The sequence below is a fragment of the Maylandia zebra genome, linkage group LG23 (genome assembly GCF_041146795.1).
Source record: "Maylandia zebra isolate NMK-2024a linkage group LG23, Mzebra_GT3a, whole genome shotgun sequence".
NCBI lineage: Eukaryota > Metazoa > Chordata > Actinopteri > Cichliformes > Cichlidae > Maylandia > Maylandia zebra.
The window spans coordinates 2,212,128-2,232,291 of NC_135188.1; the positions used below are offsets into that span (position 1 = coordinate 2,212,128).

The 20,164-nt window shown below is 41.9% G+C and overlaps 1 protein-coding gene across 2 annotated transcripts; it reads left to right on the plus strand.

The window, feature by feature from the left end:
• Window positions 1–230: 230 nt before the first annotated feature.
• sin3b (SIN3 transcription regulator family member B) lies at window positions 231–18,830 on the plus strand. Of its 2 annotated transcripts, none has more exons than XM_004555099.5 (19): window positions 231–363; window positions 1,503–1,609; window positions 2,227–2,380; window positions 3,439–3,801; window positions 3,933–4,088; window positions 4,432–4,560; window positions 5,213–5,302; window positions 5,478–5,596; window positions 5,859–6,072; window positions 9,193–9,309; window positions 9,457–9,695; window positions 10,130–10,313; window positions 11,142–11,997; window positions 14,083–14,252; window positions 14,346–14,519; window positions 16,392–16,484; window positions 16,589–16,683; window positions 17,175–17,373; window positions 17,537–18,830. In XM_004555099.5, the coding sequence occupies exons 1-19, from the start codon at window positions 253–255 to the stop codon at window positions 17,771–17,773; spliced, it is 3,807 nt and encodes a 1,268-aa protein (XP_004555156.1). In that variant the 5' UTR covers window positions 231–252; the 3' UTR covers window positions 17,774–18,830. The 2 variants fall into 2 exon arrangements, with proteins under 2 accessions (XP_004555156.1, XP_004555157.1); XM_004555100.5 differs by lacking the exon at window positions 231–363 and adding an exon at window positions 724–916.
• Window positions 18,831–20,164: the final 1,334 nt, after the last annotated feature.

Genomic DNA, 20,164 nt, shown 5'->3' on the forward strand with positions numbered 1-20,164 from the left:
TGATGTTTCATCAAAGTCACCGAGAGTAGCAGGTTGTCTGTCATCAACCTTCATTCTGCTGGATTTCCCGTCCTTTTTTTTTTTTTTGCCTCTGTACCTAGACTGTCCAGCTAGGCAGAGTAGGGTTGCTTGCTGGCAGGCTGGCTTCCCGACCGAGAGCAAGGTTTGTCGGCTAGCCAACAACTGGAGGTAACGCCGAAGCTTCCCTCTTAAGTTGTGGTAGCGGCTCTCGAGCCTCCTGTCGCCGGGATAATGGCGAAGATTCAGGCGCACAGCACCGCGAAGCAAATAAACCAAATTCAAGACAAGCCTTACGTTATAACACAAAAGCAAGTGCAGCAGCAGCACTTCCAGAAGCTGAAGGTAAGGAGACAACGGACATGACAAGGGAAAAGTGGCTGAGAGTCAGAACCATTTTGTTCGTCGGATCATTGCATTGGATTTGAGGCTTTTTTCTCTTTCTCTCTTCTGTCGTCGAGAGTAGTGAAAGGAACGGCTGGCTAACGTTAGTTAGCTCGCTGGCCTATTAAAAGTAATTCATTGCTAAACAGCCTAACGTTAACATTTAATGTTGGATTTAGAAGCTATGTTTCGTTTAGTGGATGTGCGAGTGACAGTGGAGTGGCACAGTTAGTGGTACTTTCTCATTTGCCATATCAATAAGTGCTTCTGTGAGCAAACGTTAACTCAGACCTCGCTTGTGGGAAGTTCCTCCTTGTTCGTTTTTTCAGCCACCCGAACAAAGTGGAGGACGTCAGCCAGGCTAGCCAAGAACGGCTATTTCACTTCATTAGCAGCTTCAGTACACGTTTCTTTGTTATAGTAGTGTTTTAATATGTCGTACTGTTTTTGCCAACGCGACACTGTTGGCCGGGGACCAGCTGTGACTAAACATATTGTATAAATTTGTATGCGGGTAGGTGTTGCAAGTGTTGGTGGAGTTATTATCGTGAGTCGACTGGCTCCTGGCTAAACGTTAGCTACAACAACCCTCTTTAAGATGTGGACTATTTGTGACAATGGCTTGTGTGAAGACATTTTTCCCCCTTTAGCGCAACCTAAACTAGCCTAGCTGTGGTAGCGAAAGAAAGCAGTGGAGTAATGAACAAAAGCTGCCTGGTGTCTCTTGTGTATGCCCAGTTATTTATTTATTTTAGCGTTAGTTGTACAGCTTGTACTGCTAACCAGAGGATTTGTTGATGTTGCACTTTGGCTGATAGTGAACAAATCAGTCAGCATTCACGTAACTTCACGTATGCAGCACTGAAACAAATCTGTACGATGGGGCTACCTGTAATTTTATAGTACAAATCGGAAATAAATGCATTTATTAATAATGCAAAACGTAGCATTTGAAATCTATAAACAAGCTTTGTAGCTGTAAAATCATCCACCGTGAGCACCGTGGCTGGATTCTGGGGAAAATGCTGCTCCATACATCCAGCTGAGACTGCCTGTGCTTTGTTCTGTACTGATTTTTTCTTCCTCTTCTCCATGTTTAGGTTGAAGATGCCTTGTCATATCTGGACCAAGTCAAAATTCGTTTTGCGAATGACCCTGGGATATATAACAAGTTTCTCGACATCATGAAGGAGTTCAAGTCGCAGAGGTATCATTGGGCATTTATGCAAACAAACCACAAGTAACTACTACACAGGGGCACACAGGGAGCACACTGATTTCTGTTGTGCAGTTTTTAAGGGAGGTGGTCCAGATCCACTTTAAAATACAGTGGGATCTTCATTTACCCATACGCCACCAAGTCTTATGAAATTCAGCTTGATGGTTTTTGTATAATCTTGTGACCAACTGGCAGTTGTACTTCTGCCAGGGTGAAAACCAGAAGTAATGGGAGTTCTAGTAATGCATTCTTAATGACATACATTCCCATACATATTCTTTAGATGGTGATTGTGCTGCTTGTTTATGGAGTTTCATTACGTTGTGCTGTTTAATCCTTGACTAGTTCTGTTTCACAATCTGGAGTTTATCAGTGCATATGAAACTGCACATAGCTTCTTACTGTAATTATGCAACTGGTATTATTATCTTGAAATGAAACGAGGACTAAAAGCAAATCCTCTTTGCTCCTTTTTCTTTAAAGCTAACATGTGTAGCGCTTATTAATAACTTGTTTTCTGTTTTTGCTTTGTGGTGTTTGAGAGAAGTAGTTAATCAATCTTTCTCAACCAAACTTCTAAACTATCTGTATGTCTTCTGAAATAGCATCGACACACCGGGAGTGATAAACCGTGTATCACAACTGTTTCATGGACACCCAGACCTCGTCTTGGGCTTCAATGCCTTCTTGCCACCGGGGTATCGGATAGAGGTCCCTAAGAATGGGATGGCTTTCCTTCAGTCTCCTTTCTCTGCACAGGTAAGATACTCTTTTTAAAGAGATATCAGATATAAGTAAAGCAATGTACAGCAGTGTATGCTGACAGCATTATATGTTTAAGACCACAGAACATCTTAGGAGGAAACAGGTGTGGCTCTACTGCCCTGAACTTCAGCTGAATGATCTACCTGAAAAAGCCCTCACGAAGATTTCACTACAAAATGTGACAGCAGCTTTGTAGTTTAACAAAATTTCAGCTGGAGTTCTGCTTCTTCCTGTGCATTTTTGGCTGAAACAAGCACTTAAATCTCATCACAAAGAGCCAAATATATACAAGTTGTATATAAAAAAGAATTTCAGAGATTAGGAATCTATGTTAGACTTTAAAAGAATTTTATGGTGTGACACAAAAACGACTACACTGAGGAATTTGTAATGATTTCACTCTGTGGCATTTGGTCCGTGTCAGATTGAGTTAAACTTTTATACGTGTCAGCTCCTTCAGTTTCTGTGTACAATTTTATTATTTTAAAGTAAAAGCTGGGAACTAACTTCCAGGGATGTTTTGTTCTGAGAGATGGATCGTGCTTAGGTAGTGGATGGCAAGATAATGGGATTTGGGCAATCTTAGGTGTAATGTTAGTGTGACTTGGGATTTGCATCAGAACTACTTTCCTTTAATACTGACTTTAGATTACAAGTACATTCATATAAACATCCAGTCACTTTTCTTTCTGAACATTAGGCATAAAGTATGCATAATGCATGCGTTTCTTTTCTAAAACCTATGAAAGTTTATGTAAACTTTTTCTGTTAAATCATTTTAATATTTAGTGCTTTATGTTTACTGTGTACCTTTTGTCTACAATTACAATTGTTATTGTGTTATATAGAGTTTATACACTGCTAAGAGAGGGATTTAAAACGAACCCACAGAGCCAACTTATGTTTGAGTGTTTAATATTTCTGCAGCAACACAAGCACATTAAAGTTGGTTTACGTCATCATTTTAGCTGCACCTGCACCGGCATATACAAACAGATATTTCTCCCCAAGTCGTAAATAAACAGTCTTTTTCTTAATGCATCTCTGTGCAGGTATCCCCAAGCCCGCAGGGGAAGAGTCCTGTCGCTCCTGCTGTTGCTGCAACCTCGGGTAGCGCCTCTTCCTCTCACTCTGAAGTGGGACCTGCCCAGACCAGTGAAGTCAAGGTGGCCACAACAGAGCCCCTGTCTTCATCAGCAGCAGGACCTCCAGAGCCTCCCAGCAGACTTTCTCTTCCCCTGACCAGCAGAGAGAGCCAAAATCCAGCAGCCACCTCATCTGTGTCCCCGCCTGCCTCAGAGACGAGCCCCGTAGAATTTGATAGCGCCATCAGCTACGTCAACAAGATTAAAAACCGTTTCCTGGACCATCCAGAGATCTATAGAGCCTTCCTAGAAATTCTTCACACATATCAGGTACTGTAGAAGTAAGGCCATGAATACTGCATATTCATAGCATAAAAGGTGTTGGGTTTTTATTTGCAGTTTCTGAGTTTTGTTTTTATTTTGTGTGTGTGTGTCTCCCCTATATCTCTATAACATTTTAGAAGGAACAGCTGGAGGTGAAGGAGAGTCGAGGCAGTCGAGGCAGCAGTGGGATGACAGAAGATGAGGTGTTTTCTAAAGTTGCCAGTCTCTTCAAGGGACAAGAAGACCTGCTGGCTGAGTTTGGACAATTCTTGCCCGATGCCAAGAGATCACTGGTGAGTTGAGCAGCATAGACGGAGATTTCTGATGTTCCACTTGGGAAGGAGATGAAAATCTGCACAGTTTGAACAGAAACAATTTGCAGTCGGGCACGAAAGCAACATTTCTCATTTCCAGTTATTTTAACACAGTTTACAACAGTGACATTTTGTATATTTACGGCTCTGAAATGCCATCATGATAATATTCACACAGTCACAGTGAAGTGCCACTTTTGAACAGCTGAATATATAACTTGTCAAAAACGTTGTATTTCTGTCAGTCAGTTCTCTAAGAAGTTCCCAAAGTCCCAAGAAGTACTACTGAGCATTTTTTGCCCACGTGCCTCCTCTTCTGTAGTTCACAGGCAGTTCGCTCACCGGGGGGAAAGAGCAGCTGAAAAGAACAGAGGAAGAGGACACGATAACCAAACAGAACAAAAAGAGGCCGAGGCCCATACTTCTCCAGCATATGTCCCCACTGCTCAAGGTAAGTTCTTCTCTCTTCAGCGGGTCAGTCAGTGAAAGAGACAAAAGCTGTGCATTATGAGCTCAAATGTTACGTTTTATGATTGTTTTTGCAACTTCATCATCTTGTGAAATAGGGTCTAAAATTCTGACGTATTCACAATTAATTAAAAACGAGAGAGAGAGAGAGAGAGAGAGAGGTGGAGCTTTGAAAGACACCATTCTTGTTACAGACGCTACAGAACGACTGTTACCCTTATGGACTTTTTATTTGCTTTTACTTTGGTAAATTTCTTTATTTTCATAATTGTTGAGTAACACAGTAACAGTTTAATTGAAGAGAACTTACTGAATACCAGTTTATTTTTAATCTGTTACATTGAGTCATTTCTATAAGTTAATGTGTTGCATGTAAGCCCCGTGATGTATGTCATTTACTATTATGGACATTACAGCCTGCAACATGCTGGGCAAAATGTGTCTCACAAGCTTGTAACATAATTACAGAGTATTTGCATTCCTTTACTTCATTTCGTCAGCACCAACTCATTTGCTAGAAAATAATTTTGTGTTGCACAACACGAACTTTTCTTTAAAAGTTTCAACAGCTCTTTGGGATTTTCCAAAAGCGGTCGAGTTTGTGATGTTCAGATTTTATTCTTCTCTTTATTTAGAAAAAAATGAAGTATTCCTGTACCAAAGATCAGTCCTTTGCTTCGGTTGGCAAACATGGAGTCTTAAGAGAATTTTCCTTCTTTGATAAGGTGAGGGATTATTCTTCTGGGCTGTAATTCTGGATTTTATTTATTTAATTTTTTATACTAAATTTTTAATCCCATAATGTTTTTTCTTTTTGTTTCTTTTTGTTTTTAACTGAAACTTTTTTTTATTTTTTAAAGTGATTGAGCGAATTTTATTGTCAACCCAACTGTCGTTTAGGTTCGTCGCCTGTTTAAAAGCCAGGAAGTATATGAGAACTTCCTGCGCTGCATCGCCTTGTTTAACCAAGAAGTCGTTTCAGGAGCCGAGCTGCTACAGCTTGTTACTCCTTTCTTGGGGTGAGTGGATGGAAAGAATTTTGAGATGGATAGAAAGAGACAAACTAAAGTGGAAATGGTTTATGATGCTAATATCCAGTGTTAGTGAAGCAAATGGCAACAAATATTAAGATATTGTTTGTTTTCAGATATGACATTCAGGTCAACTTTACAAATTTGAAAGTTATCTCTAAATGGTCGTCACAGGGCTTTTTATACTAGCTGAAAATACCAGATGTACTTCAGTTATCTGTCATTAATAATTTTGTCCATATCCTTGCAGGAAGTTTCCTGAACTGTACACACAGTTCAAGTCATTTCTCGGGGACAAAGAGCTCTCTCATGCTGTGTCAGGGCTGTCGGATCGTTACATGGAGGGAGGAGGGGGCAGGGAGGTGGATTATGCCTCCTGCAAGCGCCTGGGGTCCAGCTATAGAGCACTGCCCAAGACCTACCAGCAGCCTAAATGCAGTGGGCGCACGGCCTTATGCAAGGAGGTATATCTACTTAAGAGTTTACCAAACAAAGACCACTGCGTCATTCATTTCTTAAAGTTATCTGTGTGCATTTGAGCCCCTTTCATCTGTTCCTTATTATTTCTTTGACAGCATCTTAACATGTTGGCTTGATGTCTGAATTTAAATGTTTATTTTTTTTCAACATAGCACAAGTTTGAACTGCATGCATAGAAACTGATGTCTAGATACGCACAATATTATGATTCCTGTTATCTTTGCATGCCTCTTTTGTGCCTTTGTCCCTCGATCAGCTCACCTAAGAATGTCATTGTTTTTGAGGACTCCCTAAACCTCACATGACATGAGGGGGTGGGCGAGGTTGCCAACTTAAGTTTCTGTCTCACACCTTCAGGCTGCCAAATATGAGGATGTCTCGAAGCTCTTCCTTTATGAAAACAGCTGCTGTTAGTAAGCTCTTATGCACACAGGGCTGAATCTTGCTGACAAGTTTTTTTTTTTTCTTTCTTTTTTTTGTTTTTACCCCACATTTATTTCATCATCAACCATGGTTGATAAACATCAGTCCATAAGTTACAGCTTGCATGCTTGTAGCTGCTTGAGGTAAACGCGCAGGCTTTTACAAAATCACATCTTGAGTGTCGACTTTCCCTCTTTAAGTTTGTTTGACTTGAATATTAAATTACAAATTTGATCAACTTAACATTGAATTGTTCAAGTTCGCAAGTGATGAATCGGTGTTGTCTACACGTAACACGCAACCAGTGTTGGTCAAGTTACTTGAAAAAAGTAATCAGTAACTAATTACTGATTACTTGCCCAAAAAAGTAATCCCGTTACTTTACTGATTACTTATTTTCAAAAGTAATTAATTACTTAGTTACTTTTTAAAAACACGATTTACAACCTGAAGAGGTGATAAAGTGATAGATCTCTCAGCCCAATTCTACTTTTTCTACATAATCCATCATACAAAATGTAATCAGATGGAAAAGTCTCTTTTTAAAACTTGTTTTATTAGTTTTAATCTTTTAACTTTATGCATCAAGCAAAAATTTAATTATATGCAACATTCTCTGACTGGAAGAAATTAGTTTAACATTGAAACCTATTTTCTGCACATTCCAGCTCATAAAATAAAATATTTTTTGTGTTTACACTCAGTCTTTCAAATAGATGCAAGTAAAACACAGCAGAAAATAAATAAAGTCAAAGACTCAGCGGTCCTTTTGCTCTATTTTCACCTGTAAAGCAGGAGTTGGGTAGGCGGAGGGTTACCCTGGTGCAGGTGTGCCGCGGTCAGTGGAAGAATCCGTGAGTTTCTCTGTGAGTTTCCCATTACGTCATAGCTACTCGGTGCTTGTTGGAAGTTTAGGGGTTTTTTCGCTGTAAAAAGAAGTTTTCTTCCCACGCACAGCGGACACTAATGTTTTTGTCACTTTTTATGGAATCAAACTCAAAGTAAGGTCAGTACTTCCACGCTTTAAACGCTGCACGCTCATACTCTCTCTGCACTCGATATGTGATCCACTGTTGATCTGCACACAGCTGTTGTCACCAACGTCGCACTCGCTTACGTCACTGTCATGAGACATTTTAGTAACGCAGTAACGCAGCGTTCCTACGGTAAAGTAACGGTAATCTAATTACCGTTTTTGCAATAGTAATCCCTTACTTTACTAGTTACTTGAAAAAAGTAATCGGATTACAGTAACGCGTTACTGTCTATCTCTGCACGCAACTAATCAATTTAATTTTCTAATCAGCTGTTTTTTTGAAACATTTTACTATCACTATGTTTTGAAACCATGCCATTTTGAATCTGTATAATGCCGATGGGAACAGCTTGACAGGCATAAAATAGTATTTCTAGGCCAGCAAGTCAATTCCTAAAAAGCTATTAGCAGAAACTTGTCACTTGTCAGTATGGTGTGCAGTGTGTCCGCAAAAAAGTTTGAGGGAAGTGGAAAACCGGACAGGTTGCAGACAAAATGAGTGTCAAACCTAAACAATTCTCTACAGTAGATGAACAATATCTGAAAGTCATGTCCTTAAGAAATGGGGAAAATAAAATCCAGCAAAGACTTGACATGGAACCTTTCAGTTGATCATCTAACCCTATCCCTGATCAGTATCTAACAGAAAATAACACTATAAATTATTCCCTTTTCAAAACTCTGAATAACCACAGTGATGTACAAGACTCTGACCTCATATGTCACTTTATGCATCACTGATGTAACGTTTTGCAGATATGGTGAATATCTTGTGGAGCACATCATTGCTCTCTTTCTGATTGTTGTGGGCGTGTCTGAATGAAGCTGCGAGTCAGTCTTCCCACATTTTCTCACACTTTATTGCCACCTGTATTTTAGTGAAATGGTGGGAAACCAACGGGGGGAAAGTGTATTGCTTGTGCATGTGTTTCTGTCTCGAGTGCAAAGTACACAAAAACAGGAACTCGGTTTTGAAAATGTTGAACCATGGCAAAAGGTTACACATGCAGTTAGGAGCACATGTATACACAGACGTACTGTTTGCTCAGTAGTATGCACATCGTGTGACCACCTAATAGAAACTTTGACCCTACTGCCATATTAGGATTGTAACTTCAGAAGCGTCTATTACTTAGCAGTCATCAGGAGCATGTTGAGGGAAAGAAATCCTAATTAATGGCCTGGTAGCTGGTAGTTGATTATGGTTATGCAGAATCAGATGAGTACAGTAAGGACAGGGAGGCAGTATGTAGCTTAAATATGTTTTTCCTTTTCTCATAGAAAAGTTTCAAATAACAAAGGCAGCATATGTACAAGTAATCGCTGAGGCTCAGCCTCCAGGCTGCTTTGAACCTTTCCTGCATACCCCTAAAATATGCCTTCTTGATAAGGCGTTCTGTCAGCACGGCAGCCTCACGTACCCTCTCTTCAAATATTTTGTGTGTGAGGGGCACCCAATCAGTAGAAAGATGCCTTAAAGGGATCTGTGCTACAGCAGATTGATCGGGCGATCATATTGTAACTTAATTATACTTTCTGAAGTCCAGAGTAAAAATATCAAGGTGCATAAAAAGCAATCTTTAAAGTGTTACCATAGAAAAGTGTGCTGGCATGAAAACTCATGTTTTTATCTGTATGTGTGCAGGTATTGAATGACACCTGGGTGTCTTTCCCCTCCTGGTCAGAAGATTCAACCTTTGTTAGCTCCAAGAAGACTCCTTATGAGGAGCAGCTGCATCGCTGTGAGGATGAAAGATTTGAGGTATGTGCATCTTAATGTTAGCGTTTTTAACAAGTAGTAAATATATTTGGTGACCCCGAGGATGTTTTATTCTTAAACACATATATCGCGTGGTGCTAAGCTTTAGAAGATGCCCTCTAAAAGCCGTCTCTAACACTTATTCTTTAGTTGGATGTTGTTCTGGAGACAAACTTGGCCACCATCAGAGTCCTAGAGAGTGTCCAGAAGAAGCTTTCTCGCCTCTCACCAGAGGACCAGGACCGATTCAGATTAGACGACTGCCTGGGCGGCACCTCTGAGGTCATCCAGCGTCGTGCGGTGTATCGTATCTATGGCGACAAAGCCCCTGAGATCATCGAGGGACTGAAGAGGAGTCCTGCTACTGCTGTGCCTGTGGTGCTGAAGAGGTCAGGACAATCTCTTTATCTCAGAATTCCCCAGTGACGTCTGACATGTGCAGACACTTTAAGCCTTATAGCCACAATATTCTTTCATATGCATATGAAATAGCAGGATGTTGAACCAACACATCTAATGTTTACATCACTGTGGCTATAGAAGGAAAACTGTTGATTATACTTCTGTTTACATGACCAGCTGAGAGATTTAAGCAAGTGACAATATGATGGGAATATTCAGCTGCTGACAGCGTGAGCAAAATCCTTGTATCAACATGGAGGTCTTTGTGCACCCTGCTACACGAATAGTGCTTTCTGAAGAACTGCCTTTTTCCTTCCAGTCTAACATGTGAAAAAACAAACGCACTGTGGTGACAAAATAGATTCAACTACATGAATGTTTTTTTTAGGCGTCAACTTTAAAGCTTTTCTTTCCTCTCCAGGTTGAAAGCTAAGGAGGAAGAGTGGCGAGAGGCCCAGCAGGGTTTCAATAAGATTTGGAGGGAGCAGTACGAGAAGGCCTACCTGAAGTCCCTCGACCACCAAGGAGTCAACTTCAAACAGAACGATATGAAGGCCCTGCGGTCGAAAAGTCTTCTTAATGAGATTGAAAGCATCTACGACGAGGTAAACACTCCTCTATTCGCGACCTTGAATGGTGATGAAAAGATAACGAGGTGTGAAGCCTGATATAGCAGTCCTGCATAATCGCTTTTGTATAATCATAAGAAGAGTCAGACTCAGTGAGAGGGTATAAAAGCGTTCATTATAGTGTAACCTGACTATTATCCTCTCACATTTTCTAAAATTTAAAAAGATTATTCTGGTGCTTACAGTTCATCAGTCAGGTGCACAACATGCGTCACCTGACTGAAGTTTCACATTTGACATTTTAACTTGTTCAAACTTCTGATGGTTCTTTAGGATTTCGCGTCCACGTTGACGTTACTAAAGTGGACCTGTTGAGGTCTGTATACGTGATGGGTAATCCCTATGAGCCAAAATCCCTGGGCAAAGCTCTGACCACCAGCCCCGCCTCCTGCTGTTCAAACCTTTTGTTTGTCATGGACAGCCAATTAGAGGACAGCTAACTTATGAGGAGGGTGGGCTTAAAGGGGGAGGAGCTAAAACAGTTTTTCCAGACAGGAGATGAGTTGAGGGCCTGAACTGAAATAAATTAACATTATTAGGAATTGTGAGTATGCAAAGCTACTCTAGTAGCATTTGTAGTAAGAACAGAGCTATAAAATTTTCCTTAAGTGGCTTTGCTCTAACACCATGGCTCATAATGAAGATGGTGTGTTTCAGTCAAAGGACATTGAGTGCAGGTGGGGTTTTTTTGTTGAAGGGATTTGTCAGAGGTCAGTGAAACCTCTTGGTGTCAAAGGTTTCCGTATTTCTGCTTGGCCTGTAGGAGTTTCCTTCTGCTGTCTGATTTTCTTCTTTTTACCTCAGCGTCAGGAGCAGAGCACAGAAGAAGGTGGTGTTGGCCAACAAAGCCGTAATGGTTCAGCCTCATCCAGTGAACCTCACATGGTGTTTACTTATGAGGACAAACAAATCCTGGAGGATGCTGCCTCACTCATCATCTACCACGTTAAACGACAACCAACTATTCACAAAGATGACAAGGACCACATCAAACGCATCATCCAGCACTTTGTCCCCGACTTGTTCTTCTCCCGCCGCGGTGAGCTCAGTGATACTGAAGAATGGACGGATGAGGAGGCTGAGCTGGAAGAGGGAGGCGATAAAGGAGGAGGTGGAACCGCCACCACCGCAGCAGGCGGAGGAGGAAATGGTAATAATGCATCAGGAGCAGCAGCCAGCAGTTGTCAGTCTCAACCCCAACCTGTCCAATCACAGTCCCAGACCCAGTCCCAACCGCAGCAGCAGCTCAACGGTGATTCCAGGAGGAGGCGCTGCAGCCCATCCCAACCTGCAGAAAACGAAGCCTCGACCACCTCAAGCAGCATAAGCCAGCCTGCTGGATCCACACCGACCCCGGGGTCTACACCTATGGAGATGAGCTCGGGTGCAGCCGGGGAGAAGGTGGACCTTCGTGACCCCGAAGCAGAGCACCAAAAGGAGCTGGATGGTGTCTACAACCTGTTTTTTGTCAACAACAACTGGTATTTCTTTTTGCGGCTGCACCAGACTCTGTGTTCGCGGCTGCTGCGGGTTTACCGACAAGCAGAACGGCAGCTGCTGGAGCATCGAGCTGAGCAGAGCAGAGAGAGGCTGCTGATGGCAGAGGGACGGAGGGAAAAGGCGTGTGACCTCGCTATGGAGCTCCGCCTCAAGCAGCCCAGTAAGTCCAGTCTATGTTTACAGTTACTCACATCTTTACAGTCGTCAGGTGTTTGATTTTTAAGTGGGGTTGGTCAGCTGTGATGTAGACAGGTAAGCTCAGTGTGGGTGGCTTTATTCCAGATCACTGAGCAATAATCACACGCTGTAATATACAAGTTACTTCATCAAGACGATTAGATAATTAGCTTCAATAAATGTGCACTGAATCAGAATGTGCTTTTAAATTGGTGTCAGTCACACTGTTAAATAAGATTAATGTTTGCTAAAGGGAATGATGTTACAGATATGTTGAAACATTTCTCAGTGTTTAAAACAGCACGGCAATAAAATAACGTTTGAAAAATGATCGTTCTACTAATGCTACGTGTCAACCTTTATTTAGTTGACTTTGTTCAGAATCTCAGTGTTGTAGTAGCATTGTTGTGTTTTGTTTAGGGAAGAAATCTGTGGTGAAAGACTTTTTGATGCTCTGAACAGATTTGCAGGACCTGTATGGACCAGTTAAAGGCACTTTTCTAAAAGTCTGTTTAGGACAAGGTTTACTGGTTATCAAAAACAAACTAAATTCTTGTTCAGCATATTACAAGCTGTACATGTAGAGTGTCTTAGGCCACAATATTACATTCCTTGTAATATAAGACACAGAAAAGCCTCTTGTTTGAGAAACTTTCTAATATTTAGTCATTTTAACCGATAGTTTCTGATAACTGACTTGTTGCTGCAACCCTTCTTCAGATCAGAAGAATCTGTTCTTCAAACACACATCAGGCCTGCCTTTTGTAAATAACTGCTTTTGGTTGCTGGGACAGGGTCTCTACTAGGCCTGCACAATAAATCGAACTGACCAAAGAAACCCCTTTACACATTTGACCAGTCGAATAGAGCCCTTCACGGCATTAACCAATCAAATGGATTAGAGGCCCGCCTCCTACTCAGGTGGGGAGCGAACAACGCTGCAGCAACGAGTCAGAGTTGTAATGGCTGAGAGCGAGACGCATGACGAGAACGCTACTGACTATGAACTCGTGGCTAAAAAAAAAAAAGTACCTCGCTTATTTGGAGGTACTTTGGATTTGATAAAGACAACGTTCTCCAAACACAGGTGCTCTGCAACACTTGCCGAACACTCGTGGCAACCACCAGAGGAAACACGACTCCACCATCATCTTCAACACAACCACAGAGAACAGTTTGAAGAGTTCCAGAAAGACAGGGCTAGCCAAACAAAGGTCGCTAATGTTAAGACAAAGAGCGCCGCAGTCCAACAGCCGTCTCTGTATCAGAGTTTTTCAAGTGGAACTCCTTATGAGAAAACGTCGAAGCGCTACAAAGAAATAACAGAGGCCATTACACATTTTTTTGGCTAAAGACATGATGCCTATAAATACAGTTAGCAGAGAGGGCTTCACCAGTCATAAAGTGGACCAGAGATACCGCATCCCCTCACGAAACTACTTTTCCCATGTTGCCATTCCACAAATGTACGAAACATGCCGCAAGACCGTCACGTTTGAACTGAGCCAAGCTGAAAACTACGCAACAACTACAGACCTATGATCAAGTCATACAACGGAGCCATATATGAGCTTCACAGTGCACTTCCTCACCGTAGACCCTGAACTGAAAACACTGTGTCTAGAGACTGTGTGTTTTCCAGACTCTCACACTAGTGAAAATACAGCCCGTGTATCACGTGAGGTGCTGGCCAGCTGGGATCTTAAAGAAGACCGACAAGTGTGTTATGTTTATTCAAAACGAATTCTAGAGACCGGGAAGGATGTCTTTCAGAATTCAAGCCTCAGACACTTTTTATGGGGGCAATGTTTCAATGTTAAAGTGCACTTTGGTGTTACTCTGCTAATACAGCAGCTTTCTTTAAATAAAACTGTTGCAGTAAAACAGAAATTATGTATTTGTTTTTTTGTTTTGCTATTTATTTTATCGCAAGTCATATCGTTATCGCAATATTGATCACAGTTATCGCACATCGCAGGTTTTCCTAGTATCGTGCAGCCCTAGTCTCCACTGCACATCCACACGGATAAGCTGCTCTAACAAAAGTGCTGTCCTTCCCCTTCCACAGGTGAGGTGGAGTTAGAGGAGTATTACCCAGCTTTCCTCGATATGGTGCGCAGTTTGCTTGATGGCAACCTGGACTCTACACAATATGAGGACACGCTGAGGGAGATGTTCACCATCCACGCCTATATCGGCTTCACCATCGACAAAGTCATCCACAACATCATCCGACAGGTAAACAGTTTCACACACAGGTTAATTCTCTAAGTCCCGTGACTCTGTAATGTGAACACTGGCATATTCTAATATTTACCTCTCTGACTAAAGTTGCAGCACCTGGTGAGCGACGAGGTGTGTCTGCAAGTGGTTGAGCTTTACCTGGCTGAGAGGAAACGAGGGGCAGCCGGGGGAAACCTGTCCTCACAGTGTGTTAGAGCAGCTTGGGAGACCAGCTACCAGTGGAAAGCTGAGCGAGTGATGGCCGAAGAGAACTGCTTCAAGGTGAGTCCAGTGGGTTAAACGCTTGGCCCTGACACACAGCTGTTGTTTGAAGTAGTGAAACTATTTCAGATTATCCTTCTCTGCAGTAAAAATATGCTGCTCTGCGATTTCACAGGACGGTAAAAATTTCAGAAGACTAGATGTACCCATAAAAGGAAAGTGCATCACTTAAGCTGTTTTTGTAAAGGAATGTTTTACGGACAGCGATCGTGATTGTAGGAAAACAAAAGCCAGCTCACTCCTCCAGTCCAAGTATTTTTTTCCCCCAAGGATTCATTCTTTACATTTTTCTCATGCTGTTGAGGCCTTTGGTGCAGTCGATTGAAATTTCACCTTCCAACTAATGACTGAGATTTAACTACGTTTTTGTGGACCTGAAATTATTTTATGACAGCCAGCTGTACCACAGCGTGATAAACACGTTTACACTTCAATGTAATCAGATGCTACCTTTCTCTGGTACTAACGCTTTGATAACAGCTGTTGAATACTTGATTACCGGTTGTAGAAGAATGGAAATGCTTTTCTGGGATCCAAACAGTTTGCTTGCTTTGTTTTTTTGTTTTTTTTTTAAAGATGTTATTGTTCAATTGAGAAAACAGCACAGTGTTCAGTAATTTTATCTTTTTAAATTTTAATTTTATCTGCATGCTAGGGATGAGAAACGCTGTACTACTGACCGCACAGTATAACACTTTTGTGAGGAGGGTGGGGGGAGATGTAGTGTATTATTGTTATTGGGGCAGGGATAGCTCAGTAGGTAGAGTGGTGGCCCCATGATCGGAAGGTTGGTGGTTCGAATCCACTGAACTGCTCCCCTACACACTGCTCCCCGGGCGCCCGATGGCTGCCCACTGCTTCACTGGGTGAACGGGTTAAATGCAGAGAGGAATTTCCCCACGGGGATCAATAAAGTATACTTTCTTAAATGATGTGTATAATATGGCACAGTTCTACTGAGAACCAAGAACGCCACATCTCGGCTTCTCTTTGGTTGGGTGCAGACTGTTTTTAATTTCTCTCCCAGATATCTGGATGCTGCTGTCCATCTTTGACTCAAGAGGAATTCATTGCGTTTATGTCCATTCGTGCAGGAACTTTACTACACAGAGCAAAAGATTTTGTGTGTGAAACAATGCAGATGTGCTTGTGTGCATTTCTACCAAAACAACACAAACCTGATGATGATGTTGTAGGTAGACTGATGGGAAATGAGCCAGAGCTCGGTTCAAAGCGGACGAAATATAACAAAATGATCCGAACAGCAGAATGAGAATCACAGACAGTTTTGTTTCTAACACTGTTTGCTTCACTACAAAGACGTTCAATGAAGGTGAACCAACAGCAGCCAAAAAAACCCCATAAAGGCCTTCAATAGACTAGTTGCTCCAAATATGTTTGGTACTGCCCCTCAGTGACCGTACACAGCTATAACATTCAGACTGTGCACAGCCACGTGGGGCCTTTAGTTTGGGAAATTACAGTCAAGTCGGGGCGACCGTGGCTCAGGGGGTTGGGAAGCGCATCTGTAACCGGAAGGTCGCCAGTTCAATCCCCGGGCTCTCTGTCCTGGTCGTTGTGTCCTTGGGCAAGACACTTTACCCTACCGCCTACTGGTGATGGCCAGAGGGGCCGATGGCGCGATATGGCAGCGAATGAATAGTAGTGGCATTGTAAAGCGCTTTGGGTGCCTTGAAAAGCACTATATAAATCCAATTTATTATTATTATTATTATTATTATTATTATTATTATTATTATTATTAAGTAATTGTTTGAATAAAGCAAAGGCCTTTGTCACACTTTTGGGTCATAGTTTTGATTCAGGTGTAGTGAGGTCATTCAAACATGGGTGTTTCATTTTTGTCATCAGGTGATGTTTATTCAAAACAAGGGTCAAGTGACAATGACCATCGAGCTGCTGGACACTGAGGAGGCCCAGGCTGATGACCCGCTAGATGTTCAGGTAAACACTTATTTATTAACAATTTCTAAACTTGTTTACATACCAGAAACTTGGAAATGAATAACTGGACTTTGATTAAACACGCTGGAACTTTCCTCTGTTAGTGCCTGTCGAGCTACATGGAGCAGTTTGTAGGAACAGAGTCCAGTCTGTGCTCTCAAGCAGAGGGCTACTTCTTCAAGCCCGTATTTCTGCCCAGGTATGACAGATGTTTCTACTGTTTCTACTTATGTGGCAGTATAAATAACAGCAGAATAAAGGTGTGACAGTGGAAATGAATCTGTAATATATTATATTTCATTATACTTGGAAAGAGAAACCAAAGTGCATTTGAATTCCTGCACACCTCCTGCGTTACGTGTCTTATTTTTAATAAACGTTGTGCTGTGATGGTGCATTTCTTTTGTGTATTAGACTAGACAGAATTTGTTCAACTAAAAATCAAGTAAAACTTACAAAACTGTGTCCCCAAATAGATTTTGATTGATTTCATGTTTTTATGTTTGGCTCGTTGTGCCTCAGCTGGTAGCATTATGGGAACGCTCTGTTAAAGGTATCTGATGACAGATCTGCTGTCATCTCAGATAACATTTGTAAAGATCAACAGGGTATAACGGATGTCTTTCAGGAACCCTGAGAATACGTCAAGGCAGTTTTTTGTAATCCGCACCGTGTCGCCATTTTTTTCAGGAACCTGCGCCGTTTTCGCCGCTGGCAAGTGCGACAGGTGGAGGCGATGCGCTGCAGGAGAGAGTGGCACCGCCAGCTGGGCGTGGAAAACGCCGGCAGTCTCGACTGTCGTTTTAAACTCAACACTCACAAGATGGTGTTTGTCATGAACTCTGAGGACTACATGTACCGCAGAGGGGCCCTCGTCAAGGCCAGGAAGGTAGGCTGGCATCTAAGTTTAAATTTAGACATCCGTCCTCCGCGTGGGTCTCATCAGAGCTCTGCTGAAGAAAAGAAATCCAACCCTGCTAGTTTTCTGCTTATTAAATCCGGTTTTGTCTCTCAGTGACAAGTCTCTGACAGTTTGTCTTCTTCCTTCACAGTCGCAGCACAGAGTGGCAGCGAGCCAGCACGAACGCTTCGACAAGTGGCACCAGAGCTGGCTGACCAATCACGTTACAGCCTCGGCTGAACGCTCCGTACAGAACTGGCTAATGGGCGAAGACGAGGAGGATCTCATCCCCTGCAAGACTACCTGCCTCTCGACTGAAGTGAAGGGGCAGATGGTCAACAGATACCAGGTTCATTACAGCGGAAGCAAAGCCCCTTCTTCACCGTAGAGGCCTGCACAGAGATGGACAGTAATGCGTGCACACACACACACAGACACACACACACACACACAGGTAAATGCATGAATGCAAAGGACATACGTACACTAAACACAGACATAAACAGCTGCAGTCGTGTCTCCACGACGTGCTCGCTCACTCACTCTGACTCACGGATGAAGAAACTGGCAGAAACGCAGTGAGTCAGTGAGCGAGCGAGAGGAGTGACGATGTGGGGACGAGGGCCAACAGACAGTGAAGTAATCAACGAGAGCCAGCTCGGCCCTGATTGGCTGCACGAGTGGAACGCACCGGGAAGAACGGAGTTCATCATCCTCAGCATCTTTATCATTCAAGCTTCTGTGGTGGCAGTAACGTTAATAAGGCTGACGGCTGAGTCAGCTGATCAGGTGAGGACTCATGAGATCATGGGATTTGTTTGAGAAATGTGAATGTCTGTTTGTTTTTCTTTTTCTTTTCTTTTTTTTTTTTTTTAAGTCAAATGTAGTTTTTAGCCTCTAAAGCCGGAGAGCCTGCCTGTGGGTCGGTTGGTTGGTTTCTGTGTGTTTATATGGGGAGATTATGGTAAACGTGTGTATGTATGTGTATCCTGCTCTCTTCATTTTTGTCTAATTGTAGGCCCACTGCAGGCTCTGCAACTATAGTAAATGCGTTATTACTGTATGTGCATATATATACACACAACAGGGATCCTGTATTTTTATATATGCATCTACACATCTAAAGATCATGTGGTTCTCTACAGTGTTTGCTGTCAGCCAACTCTTGATGTTTGTTGTTTATTTTTTTGTATTTCCCCCTTTTTTGTGTTGTAGCTAAACAAGTTATCACTGGGGCAACAATGAGTCCTTAAGATTAATTGGTTTAATATTAATGAAGATCAAATTATGTATCATATTCATCACCAAATGTTTAATTTCGCATTGTTCTTTTTTTGCATACTGACATTGAAAATAAAATCGAAATATCAGTGTTAAAATAGAATGTATAACATTTATCCTGTATCAGTTATCATAAAATAAACAACCTAGTTGTGAACTTCTTAGATGTTGACTAGCAGCTTGTTTGTCGTTGAGTTTAACCAACACAGCCTCGCCGACGCAAATCAGTCACTGTTGAGGAGTGTCTGTGTGCGCAGATGGAGCCTGTAAAGAGGAGATAATCTGACAGACCAAAAAACCTGGAGCTCAAACGACAATGGTAGAAACCTGCAGCTGCTTCGATAACTAAAGAGTCATTTATTTTTAAAGGTATGTGCAAAAGTTTTGACAGTCACAAAACAGAATCTGTTGTCATTTCTTAGTGGAAATCTATGAAAAATGCCAAAGATGAAACAGTTTGACAGGCATGAAATAGTAACAAAGTGATCAGCAAAGAATATCTGTGTCGTTTAGAAAATTGAGGAAACTAGATGAGTAAAAAAGAGAAGTGGTCTACAAAAAACTGCATACAGTAGATGACCTGAAACAGGACCTGAGAGAACATCTGGCCCTTCAGTTGATCCATCTACTGTTCACCAAAGCTTGGTTAGAAATGGCTTCAGAGAAAATATGGATATAAAGAAGCAATTATTAAGGACGGGAACAGGGCTGAGGTATGCCGAATTACATAAGTACTGGAGCAAAAATCAACAGCTGAGGCTGAATTTGACTTTGGGTTAAAAATCCTTGTCTTTATGCCCAAATATGGCTATAGGCTGTGTCACGATCTGAGGCAGACTGAAGCCAGTGGTGTTGCGGATCTTGTCAAGCTTGATGGATTGATGAACAAATAAAAGTGCCACCAGATTTTAATCATGTAAAACCATCTGCAAGGCATCTGATTATTAATGGCTTCATTTTTCAGCATGACAGTGACCCCAAACATACTGACAGTGCAGTAAAAGCATAGCTCAACAGAACAAAGGCAGCCAACATCCAAAGAAGAGCTCTGAACGTCCTCCAAGGAGCCTGCAGAACTATTCCTGAACACTTACAGAATTAAGAGAGTTCAGACTGCGGTGCCAAATATTGACTTTAAGCTCATTAGAAATGCACAAACTCTGTGTTTGCCTTTTACACTGTTTGTACAAGCTTCAATAAATTACTGGACCGATTTCCCATTTTCGGAGCAAAATGGAAAGAAATGAGACTTTTGCACAATTCTGTATTTAAATAAGAATAATCATTGTCCGCTTTTCCAACAAAACAAAATATAATGGGTCCGGTAGTCTGTAGTTTTGTTACAAATTAAATCATTAAATGTTCCTCAGATGTATCTGGGTAAACTGGTCACATGACACGCAAACACTGACGCAGTGCCGCGGTGGCTTCCAAAGTTAGAAATAAACATTTTTTTTCCCTGAAGGGGAGAAAAACTGCTGCGATGCTTCAGCTGGAT